The 16,141-nt window shown below is 43.6% G+C and overlaps 1 protein-coding gene and 1 non-coding gene across 2 annotated transcripts in view; one reads left to right on the forward strand and one right to left on the reverse strand.

Annotated features, from left to right (window-relative positions):
• The window catches only part of RPN2 (ribophorin II), a 53,295-nt gene extending 39,291 nt beyond the window's left edge, over positions 1 to 14,004 (forward strand). The window contains 9 exon segments of the mRNA XM_023534446.1: positions 334 to 448; positions 2,732 to 2,926; positions 4,188 to 4,250; positions 4,252 to 4,275; positions 6,214 to 6,309; positions 7,655 to 7,730; positions 9,304 to 9,433; positions 10,918 to 10,965; positions 13,659 to 14,004. Coding sequence (XP_023390214.1) covers positions 334 to 448; positions 2,732 to 2,926; positions 4,188 to 4,250; positions 4,252 to 4,275; positions 6,214 to 6,309; positions 7,655 to 7,730; positions 9,304 to 9,433; positions 10,918 to 10,965; positions 13,659 to 13,671 — 760 coding nt within the window. The 3' untranslated portion in view covers positions 13,672 to 14,004.
• A 1,226-nt stretch (positions 14,005 to 15,230) lies between these two features.
• TRNAA-UGC lies at positions 15,231 to 15,304 on the reverse strand. Its single transcript has one exon. It is a non-coding gene; the product is annotated as a tRNA-Ala (tRNA).
• Between the last annotated feature and the right edge of the window lie 837 nt (positions 15,305 to 16,141).

Raw genomic sequence — 16,141 nt, forward strand, 5'->3', positions numbered from 1 at the left:
GAGTGTTCATAGGGGGACATGTTAACCTCAGTGGCACCTGACTTGGTTGAGTCGACATCCTTAGGTCCTTGAAGTGAAAGCCTGGAGTATCTGCGCATAACATTTTCCCCAGACCCTGATAAAGTTTATTCTGACGTTTCTCGGGTCCTGGCTTTATCAGTCTAATTTGCCCTCAGGCCACAGATAGTTCTCCATTTCTGTCTGTCCACAACAGAAAAGTGTTACAATGGGAGAGGGAGGATTAGGCAATGAAGTGAAGTTTGTATTCTTTATTCTGTTCTTAGATATGTACAGATCCTGTCTGAAGATTTACTGTATAAATATCTCTTTCAGAGTGACCTACCCAGCCAAGGCCAAGGGCACATTCATTGCAGACAGCCACCAGAACTTTGCTTTGTTCTTCCAGCTGGTAGATGTGAACACCGGTGCTGAACTCACCCCTCACCAGGTCAGGAAAAAGCCCAGACGATTCTTTTGACCTTAAACATTAATGTACATTAGAGTTGTTGATGCGTGCATAACATTGACTACAGAAATTTCCGAATTCCTGCTTCCAGATCGTCACTGCGATCCCGTATGTTTCCTCAGGTTCTCCCACGTGACTCTGCCCACTCTCAGGGTTACTGGTTGTAACCCTAATCCTGCAATATACTCTCTTAAAAAAAGATTAGCTGCTATTGAGAAGATATATTTAAAGCAGATTAATACTTAATTGAGGCTTTTTCCCATCTGACCGAAAAAAATATATTAAAATAATTTCGAAAAAAGGAAAACATAGGCAGTGAGCCCAAAGTACGTTTTTCTTCTGGCCAAAGCATATTTTCTATTTGTGGGAATCAGAAGAATAGCCCTTTTTAACTTGTGCCTACTTTGTATTATGAAAGCAGTAGGCTTCATTTTTGTTTTCCATGTATAGTGTAATAATTATTATTTGAAAGATTTTCAAACCAGTATCCGATATGGCCCTTTATCCTCTTAGGCACCTCCTTCTCCACCTCTCTCATCTCCTTTGATTGAGAGTAACTGCTCTCAGCCCTGCCCCATCCACAGTTGTATTATAAAGGAAAATTCACATAAATACTTTGAATGCTGAAAGACAGGAAAGAATGTAGGACCTGCTGGTCTTGGTTTAGGTGTTTTGTAGTGATACTTTAGCGAGAGCCAGCAGACTTGTGTGCATGCCAAGAACAGACCACTGAGGTCAGTGAATTTGTTTGGAAACCTTTTGCTCTCTGTTTCTTGTAGCTGCTGATGTTGCGCTTGTGCCTAGACTCAAGAGCAGCTTCCCCCAGCGCCACCCTCCTAGCACTTCTCTATGACTCTTTTCTCTCCACCCCTGGGCTCCAGAGAGCTTGGTCAGTGCACTTGGTCAGGGCCATGGCTAACTGACCTTCAGCCTCTTGGCATTTCCCTGCTCCTTCCCAGAATGCCATTTGCCGACCAAACAGCACAAAGGAAGAAAGAATACAAAGAGAAATTAGAAGACCAAATTGGTGAGATTGGGGTTGGGGCAGGAGAGTTAGTGAGGAAATGTAACTTTAACTGAGTACTTGTCTCATCCAAGATTCTGTTTTGGAAACCATGGCTTAGAGACCTCCCAGGTAGAGACGGCATTTTGCAGATGAACAAGGCTGCCGCCTGCGCTTGGCTGTGACAGGAGGAAGATCAGGCATCCAGGCTCTTAAAACCCGTTCTTGGCCAAGTCTGCTGTAGTCGAGATGCTTCTCGACTCTGGGCCACTTTCCCTAAATACTTTCATGGATGTTCTTTGTTGCCCAGGTGTAGAGTAACAAATGAGATTTGCATTTTTTCTGTGGATCCAGAGCTAGCTGTGTGACCATGTAACTCATTTAATCCATGTGCCTTATGATCTGTAATATGGAACCAATCTGCCTGCCTTGTTGAATTCTTTATTTTGAAACACAAAAGAAAAGCTCCAAGTGGATGTTAAGTTTTGCTGTAGTTCTAATGTGCAGAAATGTTATTTTTTTATGCCATTGGGAAGGCAAAGTGATTAAACTGGTGCCATTATATTGATAATAATATCAGCTGCTGTTTGTTGACAAGCTAGTATATACCAGATTCTGTGCTAAATGTTTTGCTTACGCTACTGAGAATCTTCACACAGGTACACTACATGTAGAAGTTAATCTTTTTATCTTAAAGATCAAAAAAGGCACAAGGAGGTTAAGCAACCTTCTCAGCTAATAAATAGTGGAACCAAAACTGCCTTCATAGCCTGGACTCTCTTGGAGACACTAGGCTGCTCTGCTTGACTGGAACTCTGCTTTGCTATCAATCCCCAAGCCTCCTCTACTAAATCTTTAGCTGGAGGCACTAGGAAATTGAAAATGGGCCTCTTACAGTTCCACCTCATTTCCCTTCTTTTCACCCTCTGGTGAAGAACTTAATTGGGCAGCAAAGTGGCCAAAAGGCTGACAGGAAGAAGAAATTGCAGCAACAGCAAAGAGCTTAAATCATCCACAAACTGGGTGTTCAGTCTCCAAGTAGTTGAGAATTAGCTAGATCCCTAAGTTAAATTTCTTATACTAGTAAAAAGTTATCTCAGCTCTCTGAGCTGGGAGCCAGGGTGGAATGGCCACTCCTTCCACTCCCTTGGGCAGGTCTGGCATATCCCAGAGCTCCCTGTCTGCTGTCTCATTGATTTGATATTGGATCAGAGGGAGTTTTGAAATTATCAGATGAAAGGTTGTATTATTGGTCCATCCAGACATTTGTTCGGCTCCATAACCAGAAGACTGGCCAGGAAGTGGTGTTTGTTGCTGAGCCAGACAGCAAGAATGTGTACAAGTTTGAACTGGATACTTCCGAGAGAAAGATTGAATTTGACTCTGCGTCTGGCACCTATACTCTTTACTTGATCATCGGAGATGCCACTTTGAAGAACCCAATCCTTTGGAATATGGTATGTGCCTAAATGTACTTTGACCCAGGCAAGAGTGGCTGTGCCACAGTCAGACATAGACTACTTTGCAGGGGCATGGGCTCTCTCTTTACCCTAGCCTTGTCTGTGCCGTTCACAGGGCAATAAATTTGCATTGTGAGGTGAGGGACTGTGTAGTGTTGCCATTAATAGTCTTAGGGGCATGCACATAGCCCGGCACATAGTAGGCGCTTAATAAACAGTGAGTGAGTGAGTGAATGAATGAAGTATACATTTGCCCTTGTGGGTTCTAGCAGATTGCCAAAAAGTTATACTGGAAGAAGGTTTTCATATTATACCAAAGCACTGTAGTGGGGGTGGGGGGTTTACATAGATGTAAGAGATAATGGTTCTGGCCTTTGAGATATGATATGGGGCTGGGGCTGAGGTAAGATTTGAACTCCAATAACAGTTCAGGATGATGTGGGACAGTGAATTGTAGGATATGCAAAATGCTAATAAACTAATAACCAACATTTGCGTTGCATGTTATAGTTTGTGCTTTTCACCTACATATCTTACTTTTGATGGATGTGATGAGAGAAAACTTCTTAAGAGACATGGCATTTGAGCTAAGGGTTGAAGAATTGCAAGTGTTTCTCAGAATACTATCTGGGGCTGTGGGATGATCACTGGGGAACAGCCTACAGAAAAGCTTGAGGTGCTTTCAGTGTGATGTGAGTGGGTCCATTTTACTGGAGCACCTGAATCTCGTCAGGAGCAGTAGGTGGTGAGGCTGGAAAGGTAGCAGGGGCCAAATTGCAGGCCTTGAGTGGTGGTTGGCTCCCTTGGCAAGACAAAGGGGCAGCTGTGTTTCTTGTGTTGTATTCAAAGCTCCTTTTCTTCTCCTGCACTTTGGGCTGCTTTTTGTATGAGAGCACATTTTCATTTCTTTTTTTTCTGTTGACTAAATCACACTTCCCAGGGACACCGAACATTTTCTGATTGCAGCTGTAACAGCCTGAGTACCAGCTGAGATTTTTGTATTAAGCAGCTCTGTGGGGCTCACCAGACCAGTAGAAAATTGGAACTCTTGCTCTGAAAAGCATTTTCAACAAATAACTTATTTTGTTCTTGAAATTTTTACTGCCTCAATTTGTCAACTAATGGATCATAAGTGATTGGACTGCTTGGAGCTTTTTTCAGTATGGTCCTGGGTGTGAGTTAGGGGGCACTGTCCTGCTGATGAGTCTCACCCCCTTCTCTGCCCCTGTGCCTTTAAAGACTGTCTTTGTTTTTTTAGGATGATGTGGTCATCAAGTTCCCTGAAGAAGATGCTCCATCGACTGTCTTGTCTAAAAATCTTTTTCACCCCGAAACAGGAAATTCAGGTATATTTCAAGGGACTTATCCACTAACCACAGAGGAGAAATGTGAAATGGGCACAATGAGAGAGGGCAGCAGACCCCTGGATGGTGGCTCTGGTTCCTTCTTTAACTTGTTTATATGATGTTTTATAGTGTGGTCCTCACCACCCTGTGAATTCAGCAGAGCAAATATCAGTCCCATCCTAAAGAACATCCTCAAAGAGCCCAGTGACCAGCTCCCAGAAAGCTGATATTTGGAGACAATCTCAGAATCTGAGTCTGTTTTTCCTAAACATGCAGGAGGTTCAGCCCTGAGATCACCGCTTGACAGCTCCAGCAAAGCTGGGTTTGGCTTTCTTCCTCTCTGATCCTGCATAAATCAGGGCTGATGGGGTCAGCAGGTGGAAGACAGGGCTTTCCTCCCTGAGACAACTCCTTCTTCTTCCCTGGGATTAACCTTCTTTGCATGCAAATATTAGCAACCGCTGCCCGGCGTAGCCCACAGGACTGTGTGAGGCTCAAAATAGACCATGGATAAGGAAAGAAAGGCTTTGAAAAGTTTCTAAAGCACTCCACAAAATAAACATCATAATTGTAAAGCAGTTTGAGCACTGGTTAAGAAAACTGAGGTATATCCACCCAGTGGACTATTTTGCAGTCATGAGAAATGATCATACTGTTGTAACATGGAATCCTATGTATGAATTAATATTGAAGTGTTCCTAGCAGACTGTTTACTCTCATTTCTCTGTTTAAAAAAAGGACAAGGGCCCAAAGGGTAGAGTAGTAAGATTCTTTTTATAACTCCTTCTGATAGCCTTGTTTAAGAATGTAAAACGCAGTTACATAGTAGCAGCTATAGCCATGATGATGAAGGGTGTCGATTGATTTTTAGGGTAGAGTAGGCGGCAGCAGTTGCCACAGACAATGTTAGAAATCCGTTTGATGGCTGTGGCAGCAGAAGAGGAGCTGAGGCGAAAATTTGGGAACAGAAGTCTCAAGTGGGGCTGCCTCATCATGGAACTGGGTTGGTAGACATTGATTGACAAGCAGGAGAGACAGCCGCAAGTTTATACATTGGAAGAAAATCTAGAAGTTAAATTTGCATGTGTTACAGCTTACAAAGCATAGTCAAGTGCCCTGTTTCATTTGGTCCTCTAAATATCCTCACAAGTCTTTTAGGATGGTCATCGCCTTCCCATCCCAATTTTCCAGTTAGAAACTGTGGCAGAATTAGTAAAGCAAACTTGCCCCTGGTCACACAGCCAATATATATCAGTTTGGGCCCAAATACTGTCCATCACTGCTTCTGCTAGGTGACACTGTGTGGATGAGCTTCCCAGAGATCTTCATGTAGAACTGTTCTGCTGAACAAAGAAATATCAGCAGACTGCTTCCCAGCTTTCTAGTTTAATTCTGGAAATAAGGCAGAGTGAGTAAGAGAAAGTTTATTTAGGGCTCTTTTTCTTTCTAGAGGCAGGAGAGGTGAGTTGTGGTTGGAACTACCTATGTTGAAGCTCTGTTAAATTTTAAAAGAGGGCATGGTTAACACCAGTTAGCTAACTTAAGTGGGGCAGCAACATGTGATAGTGCCAACCTAGGAACCCAGAAACATGATGAGAGGCCTGCCTCAGATGTATCACGTAAGCTGTTTGTATACCTAGGCACCCTCTTCGATACTAGGCAAATGCCACTTGATGGGTTGCGTTCTCCAGGAAAAAGAGGATTGGCTAACTAGTGAGCTGAGACTAGTGTAGTGTCTTTGGAAGGAGAACTCTGAGATCAGAAGCCAGCGTTGAGAAGAGGCAAAAGGCCAAGTGGCCACTCATTGCCAGGGCATTTTAACCTCTAGGAGACAGTTCCTCTTCTTGACTGTCATTGGCGTTTTGGTCTCAGATATACATGGCAGCCCCTGCTTCAGGGCACATTCTTAAATATTCTTGGCGTGACTTCTTTTGACAGCACCTGTTCCGTGAGCCTGAGAAGAGGCCCCCCACAGTGGTGTCCAATACATTCACTGCCCTGATCCTCTCGCCCTTGCTCCTACTCTTTGCTCTGGTGAGTAGATGTAATTAGCATGGGCAGCATGTGTCTGGCGCCAGACTCAGCAGATGTAGCCGTTGCAAAGGAGGCTTTGTGCCCTGGCCTCAGCACAGCTCCGAAGGGGTCCAGCAGCTGTGACCTGAACCGATGGTCAAAAAATTTTAGGATAACTAGAATTCCCCGCTATGGGAGAGCAGCCGAATAAACCACTCCGTTAACAAGAGGCATGAGAGAGTACCTAATAGTCATTAAAAATCATAAAAGTGTACGGATGGGATACTCTGTTGGAATGGTCAGAAAGGTCAAGTGTGAAACAAACAAGGCCCAATGCTGATAGCTGTATAAAAAGAGAGTACAGAGGCTGTGCATTTCAGCACTCTTTAAAGCATACAACTATAAACAACTTAAAGTCCTCTTAAAAGCAAGTGTTAAATAAATTATGGTACATCCATACAATGGAATAATATGCAGCTTATTTAAAAAATGGATAGATTTATGTGCTGATATGACAAGATTGCCAAGATGTCTTGTTGAGTGAAGAAGACAAGGGGTAGGATAGTATGTTTAGTGGGATCATCTTTGTGTAAAAACCTTAAAAAGGCCTCTTTTAGTGTTGGTCACCTGTAAGGAGAACACTTTCTAAGGAGTATAGAAGAAGGAAATTTTTACCTTTTCTACTTTAAAGTACTCTTTTAATTTTTTTTGCCAATTTTAGTCTCTTTAAAAATTATAAGCAGATACATATCCTCAAACTTAGAGAATTTTGAGAAAATCATTAGATCTTACTTTGGAAAGTTGCCTGTGTTTCTAATTCATTGATTTTAATAAAAGAATTATTGGTCAATCTAAATCTGAAAGGCATGCCACAAGCTTTCAGAAATGAGACCCTAGGGTATGGGGACCTGTTGTCATATTTGAGTGATCAGAATTTCAGTAGGCACGGAACCCACAGCAAGAACACTCATCCTACCAGCTGCCAGCGGGTTTATCTAACCAATACTTAGAGAAACTAGCAGGGGTGCCAGTTACTTCATCATAAATGCAGTTTCTGACCTTTCAGTTTCATGTGTTCACCTGTTTTAAAAAAGAAACTTTTGCTGTCATTAAAAATGATGTTCAGGTTTGAATTACCCAGCACATTTGAGAGCAGGTATTGGAATGCCTTTCTAAAGAAAAAAAGGAACAATTTTTCCTAAGGACTTAAATAGGGTAGTTGTCACTTGGAAAAATTCCCTGTCCTTCAAGTATGTATGAACTTTTAAGCCCTTAGGGCTAGTCATTGGATTAGCATTGACCTGCCTTGTGTTGCCTCCCTTTCAAGTTCTAATGTCTTTTTAATTTATTTCTCTCCATCGTTTAGTGGATCCGGATTGGTGCCAACGTCTCCAACTTCACTTTTGCTCCTAGCACAGTTATCTTTCACCTGGGACATGCTGGTAAGCGCCCCAGGCCACTAATTCCATTTAACCTCCTCTGACATTTAGCCACTCACTGCAAAAGCCCTGTTAAGTAGACCCACAACCTATTAACTATAATGACTTAATAGTATAACATTTCCCTCTTCCTCCTGGCCTTTTAGGACAGTTAATATGATGATAAACCTGTTTGGGCCATCAACTTAGAACAGCTGTCATTATATTGTGTTTCATTGTACTGGGCTGCTGTTGGCAGGCCATTTGCCCTCATTTAATAGCCCTGTTCATTTCCAGAGATTACTCACTTATCGTATCTTTACATTGAGCCATCTTCCTGGGTGAAGAGCATTAATGCATTTTCCAAAGGTTATCTTTCTCCACCGTATTGATCGTCACATTTGCTGGCGGCTGTGTCTGGACACTAATAGAAAACACTTCTTTCCACAGTCAGACACAGTGTTCTGCATGGTTCTCTTGAGAACTTAGGACCTAAACATAACGAGACAGTAAATTCACAAATCAGCTAAGCATTTCGGGGACTTTCAGCTCTATTGGATTGGTAGTGCCTCGCATTTCACTGAGACTTCAACATTTGTTTCTAATTTCTTTGACGCTTTTAGGAGTCACTATCTTGTGCCCATAGCGTGCGGCTTCCGTAGGGATCCGTAGATGAATCCCTTGAAATTCTAGGCGAAAGCGTATCTGTATTTTTCTGGAAAAAAAGAGTCCATAACTTTGATCAGATTCTCACAGTAGTCTATGACCTCGAAAGTGGTTAAGAACCCCCTGCTGTAGTTCATCCATTATCCTTCTGGGCAAAATTGACAGGATGACCTTTCTCTCCAGCCCAGTTACTGGATTTGAGTGATAGCCCTCCTGGTTCAGGCTGGGAACAAAACCTGAATATAAATTTGTTTAAAGCCATGACTTTTCTTGCCAGAGTGCTTTTTGTGCACATTCTCTCATTTGATTCTCATCACAACCCTAATGGGGGTGACCGGGACAGGAATTATGATCCGTGTTTGACAGGTGAGAGAATTTAGTCTCAGCGACATTAAATGGCTGGAAGAGCAGAGCCTTTCCAGAAGCACTCTCCCTGATTGGAGATCAGAACCCCAGGCCTGAGTCCTTTTCATTAAACCTTCCTGCCCAGTCCTCCTCGCTTCCCTCCTAGTTGCAGTGGCAGGTTATCCTTAAATTTTTTTTGATAAAAAGGAAATTATTCATTTATTTAATCCTGCCTGCTTTCATTCAGAATTTGAAAAATAAAACGAGTTTCAAATATAACATGACAATAATGTTTGAGAAAAACAAAAACAAAACCTACATTAAAGAAAATAGATGTGAACCAGAACATGGAACAAGATAGATAAAGTAGCTGAGGTCTGGTTTTTACCTCTGGATTTCTTGGTGGCCAAGGCTGAGAGGCAAGTATATTGAGTTATCTATTTTCTGATATCCAATAAAAGGAATAAACCAAGCTGGTCTAGAAATACAGACCTTTTTAGGATCCAAAAGTTACTGCTTCTGTCCTCTGCCTCGGCACATTGTCATTATTTTATTTAATTGGCTATCATGACACCTGTTCTCGTAGCTATGCTGGGACTCATGTATGTCTACTGGACTCAGCTCAACATGTTCCAGACCCTAAAGTACCTGGCCATCTTGGGCAGTGTGACGTTTCTGGCTGGCAATAGGATGCTGGCCCAGCAGGCAATCAAAAGGTAAGGCAGGGGCTGGGCCACAGTCTTAGAGTGGGATTAGGAATATTTTTGTCAGCTCTGAACAACGATAAGTGGCAAAATGATTCATATTCTTAGTGGCAAGTGTGACATGTTAATTCAGCCCGATACAGAAGTCTTTTAAGTCATAAAAAGACATTAGTGGTCAGCTTTAAATGTATTAAAGCCGTAGCTATTTGTGCCCCAACACATTAGAACAAGAGAAGAAAATAATTGCTTTATGAAGATGAAAATAGAGTGGAACATGTGGCAGAAGATTGTTGTTGATATGCTGGCTGTAAAAAATGTTCTCTGCCGCGGAGAATTCTGATCGACCCTCCTCCCACCCCAGGGAGTTAGTGCCCATAACTCCCAGCAAGCTCCCAGAGCTCTTCCTCCTAAGCACAGGGTCCATGCTCTTCCCCTCCAGAAACTACCAGAGGTTTTACAGGGGCCTCCAGTGGGGAGCAGTGCTCAGTGGCCCACACCACATCCCCAAGAACCAGACAGTCTTAGGTTCATACAATGGTCAGATCTCGACATAATGGCAGTTTGACTTTCAAACCTGGATTAGAGGTAAATTTAAATGTCACATAGGCATTTCCCATTGATTTATTAGAAGTTAGGTGATTTCAGCCACGTAAAGGTCAATAAGAAAAGGTCAAAATTGCTTTACCTTTGGAAGTTAGCATTTTCAGACGTGCCTTGCTTTCTCCTCTCCAGGACTTTTGCTGGAAGAATGTAACTCAGTAGTGCACCCGCAAACATGGCTGCCGATTAAGTTGGTCAGATCAGAGAGAGGCTTTCTCAGAGACTATTCACTAGTGGGTGGGAGAGCAACATGTCTCATCTCTGCCCGAGTGTCCATTGTGAACTTTCTGAGTGTCTCACTGTGGAGGCCTGGTCCCAACGTGCTACTGGACTTCCCTGTAGTAATCCAGATTCTACCAGAGCTTTCCTTAGCACCAGCAGTGGCAGCTGGTTCATTTTCGTGCCCCTCCAGCAGCCTTAACTTGGCAGCTATGCATTGCATCTGAGAAACAGCCAGGGACTTCACTATTTTTTCTAAGCAGAGCCCTGTTTCCCTGCAGTGGCCACTCTAGGCCCCAGGGAGCCAGAAGGCTGTGCTCTGCTGAGTTCTCTCTTTTCTAAAAGTTGCCCACATAAGTCCAACAAAATCAAGGGAAGATGAGGGGTGGAAACCATTGATTTAGATCCTGCTTGCAGGAGTTCCTAATCGGGAATCCTAAAATAGTGTACATTTTCTGGGGAGAGAGACCATGATTCTCATTCCCCCAACATCTTATATAGAAAGTTGAAGCCCACTCAATGTTGCTGTCTTTGTGAGTCCTAGAGTGAACTCTGCCACTGGGAAAATCAGTGACCCTAATGGAAGCTCTGGTCGGGTGTGTTTGCCATTTCTTTCCTCAGCTTATTTCTCTTCTCACTGTCCTTTCTTGATTCTCAACCCCTCTTTCCTTTGGCAGGATCGCTGCAGAGCAGAGCAGTAGATTGGCAAAATATAGGACGTTACGGTAAAGATGAAGGGCGAACTCGTCCCAGAAACAGGGCCCCTTTCCCATCTTGCCCACCTCATGCATGTCAGTTATTTATCTAGTTTGCAGCCCGCTTGTCCCTGCCCACTCCTCCCTATGCCGAAGCTGAATTCTGAGTCTATTTTCCCACTTCCTGGACCAGGTCGTGACTGCATCAGGACAAAAGCCGAAGACCCCTGAGTTAGCCCGGCCGATGGGGTAACTTTGCAATAGAGCAACCTTGACCTGGCTTTGACTGTAGGACTCCATCCTCCCTTAAGTCCCATGGGTACTTTGTAGACAAGAGCCTGTCTGTGTTTACAGGAGAGTGGAGTTAAGGATAAGACAGATTTAACCTTAGACTTTTTAAAAGAGAATCCCATTCAGAACATTAAATTCATTACACGATGGACCCATGGCAAATCCTGGCACACCTTGTCACTCTAGGCCTTTTTGTAACACTAATCTCTGGTTGGGCCAGACAGTGTGGTTTGGTGAGACTTACACCACAGATCAAAGCCAGCATCAGAACCCAGGTTCCTAGAGCTCAGGATATGGTTCAGGGCTGCTTGCTCCCTGTGTGACTAAAATGTCATGTGAAGTATCACCCATTCTCCATTCAGGTATTAACCCTAGGATGAAGATGGAAGTGGAAGTAAGGTGAAGGTAGGGAGGGAGAGAGTGTCTGATGCTTCATTGATCAGTTCCTCTAGACCAGGGATCAGCAAAAGTTTCCTGGAAAGAGCCAGATAGTATTTTAGCCTTCACAGGCTATATGGTCTCTGTTAAAATTACTCAACTCTGCCACTATCATGTGGAAGCCGCCATGGACTATGTAAACAATTGAGAATGGCTGTTCCGATAAAACTTTATTTACAAAAGCAGGTGGCATGCTGGATTTAGCTCATGGGTCACAGTTTGCTGATCCTTGTACTAAACCAACAAAGAGGAAGGAGCTATTTGAATTTTCTAATCATGTTCCCTCCTGTCCCTTGCTGTGGAAATGGCTTTCCCTGCCAGAGCAACAAAGCCATCTAATTTTTAATCCTCTGAAAATAGGAAAAATCAGCAAAAGCATAGAAGGTAGAGCCTTTTCACTGATGTGTGAGTATAAGCTGGAATGTCTACTCCTCAACACAGAAAGAAACTACAATTTTTTTGTTTTGTTTTCAGGTTTAATTTATATATAGTACAATTCACCCCTTTTTGTGTACAATTCTGTGAATCTTGACAAACTTATACACTCATGGAAACACCACCTCAATCGAGTTACAGACTATTTCCACACTCCAAAAAGTGCCCCCGTGGCCATTTTTTCCTCAGTCTCTTCTCCCCACCCTCATTTCCTGGCCGTTCCCATTTGGTTTTGTCCTCAATTGTGCATGCTCTGTCTGAGATTTGCTTTCAGAAGTAGTCCTTTCTGCTAAATATTGAACTCTTTAATTCTTTAAAGTAACTCTGGATTGCTTTAGTTTTTCTTGATTTTTAGATAGTCTATCCCCAGCCTACTACTTGAAAGATAAGAAAGTCACTTGATCATTTGGCTGTTTGGGACTTCCCGAGGTTGGGACCTTGTATTTTAAAGGGAAGTCTGATAGCTAAGTACTTTCGATCTGAGGACAGGCATTGATTTGATCAGGCATAACTTCTTAGCCAAGATAGAGGCTTGTGGGCCACTACCCTTCCAGCTGTTCTTCTTTCATACTCATGCTGTCCTCCCCCTTGTGAACAGTTGGGAACACACACATTTTAAAGTACCCAGGAACCTCTGGATGTTGGCAGGGAATCCGGGGCACTCATTTCAGCCCTCAGCATTAGTTCTGTGCCTGTGCGTGCCTCCTGGAACTGTTGATTAATTGGTTGGGAGCCCGCCATTCTGGAAGATTGCTCCATCACACCAGCCCTCACCACGGGAGATAGCTGCCTGCTAAGGACGACGTGTGTGTCAGCACCCTGCCTCTGCTTGCCAGAGCCGCCTGAATCACTGGCTCTCACCCTCTTGGGTGCACAGTGTCTGTCTAGATTGTCATTTCCATTCCTGTGTTTCCCCATTACTTCTTGGAGTCTAGCAAAAGCCAGCCTTGGGGAAAGAAGGAATGAAGAGTGTTTTTATCCCCTCTTAAAATTTCTCTATGAGCTGAGTCCCATTTTTGAGAATCGTTCTTTCTTAGGTTTAGACACCAATTCTGACTAGTGGTAGTACATGACCGCATGGCGGGAAGATGGTGCAGGTTTCTGTATTGCGTGGTCAAAATGTTGTCTTCCAAGCTACATGTGTTGGTTGGCAGACCTGGAGTCTGGGAAACTGAAAATGACCACTCTTTAAACCATCCTCTCTGTTCTTCTAGTTGAAATTTACACTGTCTTTTTGGCCTTGCACTGTGAGAGGTGTGCCTGGAATTACCCCATCTCCTTAAATTTTCACATACTACTTTCTTCCTTTGCTATCATGTTTGTTTCATTATTTTTATTTAAGTTGTCATTAGCTTTAGTTTGAACTAGCTGTCTTATATTCTTTTCTGAAATAAGATGGGGCATAAATAAATAGAATTAATAGAAAAAAATGATTATTCCCTTACTAATGGGATCTTATAGTGGGAGAGTACCTTGGTCTCTCTGTTGTCACCAGTTAGGAACTTTAACAGTGAATTGAAACCTTCAGTAAGTTTGTATTTGTCCCCTTTTCCTTCCAGAACAGCACATTAGTTCCAGAAGAAGGAAGGAAATTATGAAACCTGAAATGAATGTCAAGAAGAGTCAAGAACAATTCACAGTTTGAAAAGAGGAATGGAAAAAAACAAAACAAAACAAAAAAACCTTTATTTAAAAAGAAAAACAGTCAAAATTGTGGTTATACTTTTGCTTGTTTTTCTATTGCCCCAACACAGAGCAGATACCTGTGAACCCAGATACTCTGTTTCTTTGGCATGTGCCATAGCAAGATGCTGTATATATTCCTAACCTACCCAGATGTTGCATTTGAAAAGTTGAAATCTGTAATGAATTTGTTTTTGGAATAAAGAGAATAACGGGAATAAAGGCCTGATTGAGTGTTTATTCTTGGACTGATGGGACCCGGGGGCATATACATGGGACTTAGTTGGGAAGTATTGTTGACACAACGGCCAAGTGTTTCTTCGGGCCCTTTCCCATCGGTCCCTCTCACCTCTTAACTGAGAATTGCTTGGAAAAGCCAGTATCTCTTTTTCTTCCCCAGCAGAGGGTACCAACTGTCTGCATAGCAACACCATTGGTATCTGAAAGCTCTGCTTTTGCCTTGAAAGTTTTGTCTCAGCATGCAGTGGGGAAGGGAAAGGATTGTCTTAAAAGAAGGCTGACCACATGAGTTACCTTGGGCTCACAGAGGATCATACACATCTCGAGAATGACCTCTTGAAGTCGTGCCCAGGACCACCGTTACATGGAGATTATATAGCATCGCTTAGAAGAGTAATATTGAATAGTGTGGTTAAATGTATAGACTTCAGTGTCAGGCAAACGTGCTCTTAGCATTTACCAGGGTGAGGGACTTTGGGCGAGTGGCTTAACTTCCCTAAGCCTTTTTTTTCTTCTGTAAAAGAGATAACAACAGTACCTACCTTATCTGACTGAAGGAGTTCCGAGCATCTGAAGCGCTTGGCCCAGTGCTTGGCATCTTTCCTCACTGGCCCAAAATTATGTACTTTGACTTATTGCCTATAATTCTATTAATTGAAACAAATACATTTAGATAACTTCTGAAATGTGAGTAATCCTAACAGTTTGGGATTGGAGTAGAAATTATTTTGTTTAGGTTGCTTTCTAATTTAGCTGGAATTCAGTACTGTGACGAAATTGGGATTTTGATTGGGGAAAAGGGGAAGGAGATTCTGGAATTTGCACTACTTCTGAATGGTGTTCTGTAGGCGGAAGGGTGATGTAGGCAATTACAGGGGTGCCTCTAAGATAGGAAGGAGGCCTCACCTTTCCCAGAGATTGCAAACTGGTGGCCCACAGATATGTTTTATTTGAGTCAGTTTTTTTGTTTTGTTTTGTTTTAAGCTGAATTGGTTGCTGACACAACTTAAGAAAGTTCATATAGAAATCTAGGTTTGGGTTTTTTTCCCCCTTTTTAAGCCACCCCCCCCACACACACACACTTCCACCCCTGACCCATGGATATTGCTCCCCTTGAGAACTGGATCTCTGAAGATGGGGCATCCCCTCCCACACGCTCCAGGCTCGGGGTGTGCACCCGGGGCCTGGCGCACCCGGGGTATGGTCTGTGGCTCCACCTGGGGTGTGAACCCAGGACCTTCTGCGTGCAAAGCAGATGTGCTAACCACTACACTATGGAGCCACCCCTAGGTTTGGGGTTTTGGATTCCCTTGAAAAATTCAGAGTTGGCAGCTTTGGGCCCGATTCTTGCATGACGACAATGAGCACAAGCTGAACAGCAGCTCCTTCCTTCAGATAGGACCTGTACTCTCCAGCCTGCCGTAGCCCCACCCCTCCCAGGCGTCAGTTCCACACACCACACGTGCTGTTCCACCTGCCAACTTCACTCGGTTGATATAGGACCCCGGGAGCTTTGCATTTAAAAATTTTTTATCCCACCCTGAGAGGAAAGGATGATATTGGTCTCCCATTGGTGTTGGGTGGCTCCTTGTGTCCCTTAGGTATCCTGGGACCTCAGCATCTCAGAGTGGTGGGGTGGGAACGAGAGCAAGGGAGCCCACCCTGCTGGGACTTTCACACCTGTAACCAGACCTGTACAGTCGAAGACAGACTAGATGAGGCCTGGTGGACAGTGGTGGAGAGAAGGGGAACTAGGGCCTAAGAACAGAAGTGGAGTGGCTGGAGGAAGAGAGAGGCCAGGAAACAGCTTCCCGGAGAAGGGGCTGGCAAGGCTAAGGGCCAGCAAGGCTGGTTCAGGGCTGGCCTGCAGACTTGGAGCTGGAGAACAAAGCAACAGCAGACATTTACTACCAGGCTCTGCCCGGTGTCTAGAGCTACAGCTGTGAGCAAGATAGATACATTCGCTGCCCTTGGTCCACTTACAACTTGGAGGGGAGAGAGCAGAGTGATTACAAATGTGAGACAAGCTTCAAAGGAAGCAGTTTTTATACAGAGGGGTTGAGAAGGAGAGGCAGACACCTGAAAGACAAGAAGGAGCCTTTGCAGAGCTGGGGAAGAG

The sequence above is a fragment of the Pteropus vampyrus genome, unplaced genomic scaffold (genome assembly GCF_000151845.1).
Source record: "Pteropus vampyrus isolate Shadow unplaced genomic scaffold, Pvam_2.0 Scaffold125, whole genome shotgun sequence".
In the NCBI taxonomy this organism is placed as follows: Eukaryota; Metazoa; Chordata; class Mammalia; order Chiroptera; family Pteropodidae; genus Pteropus; species Pteropus vampyrus.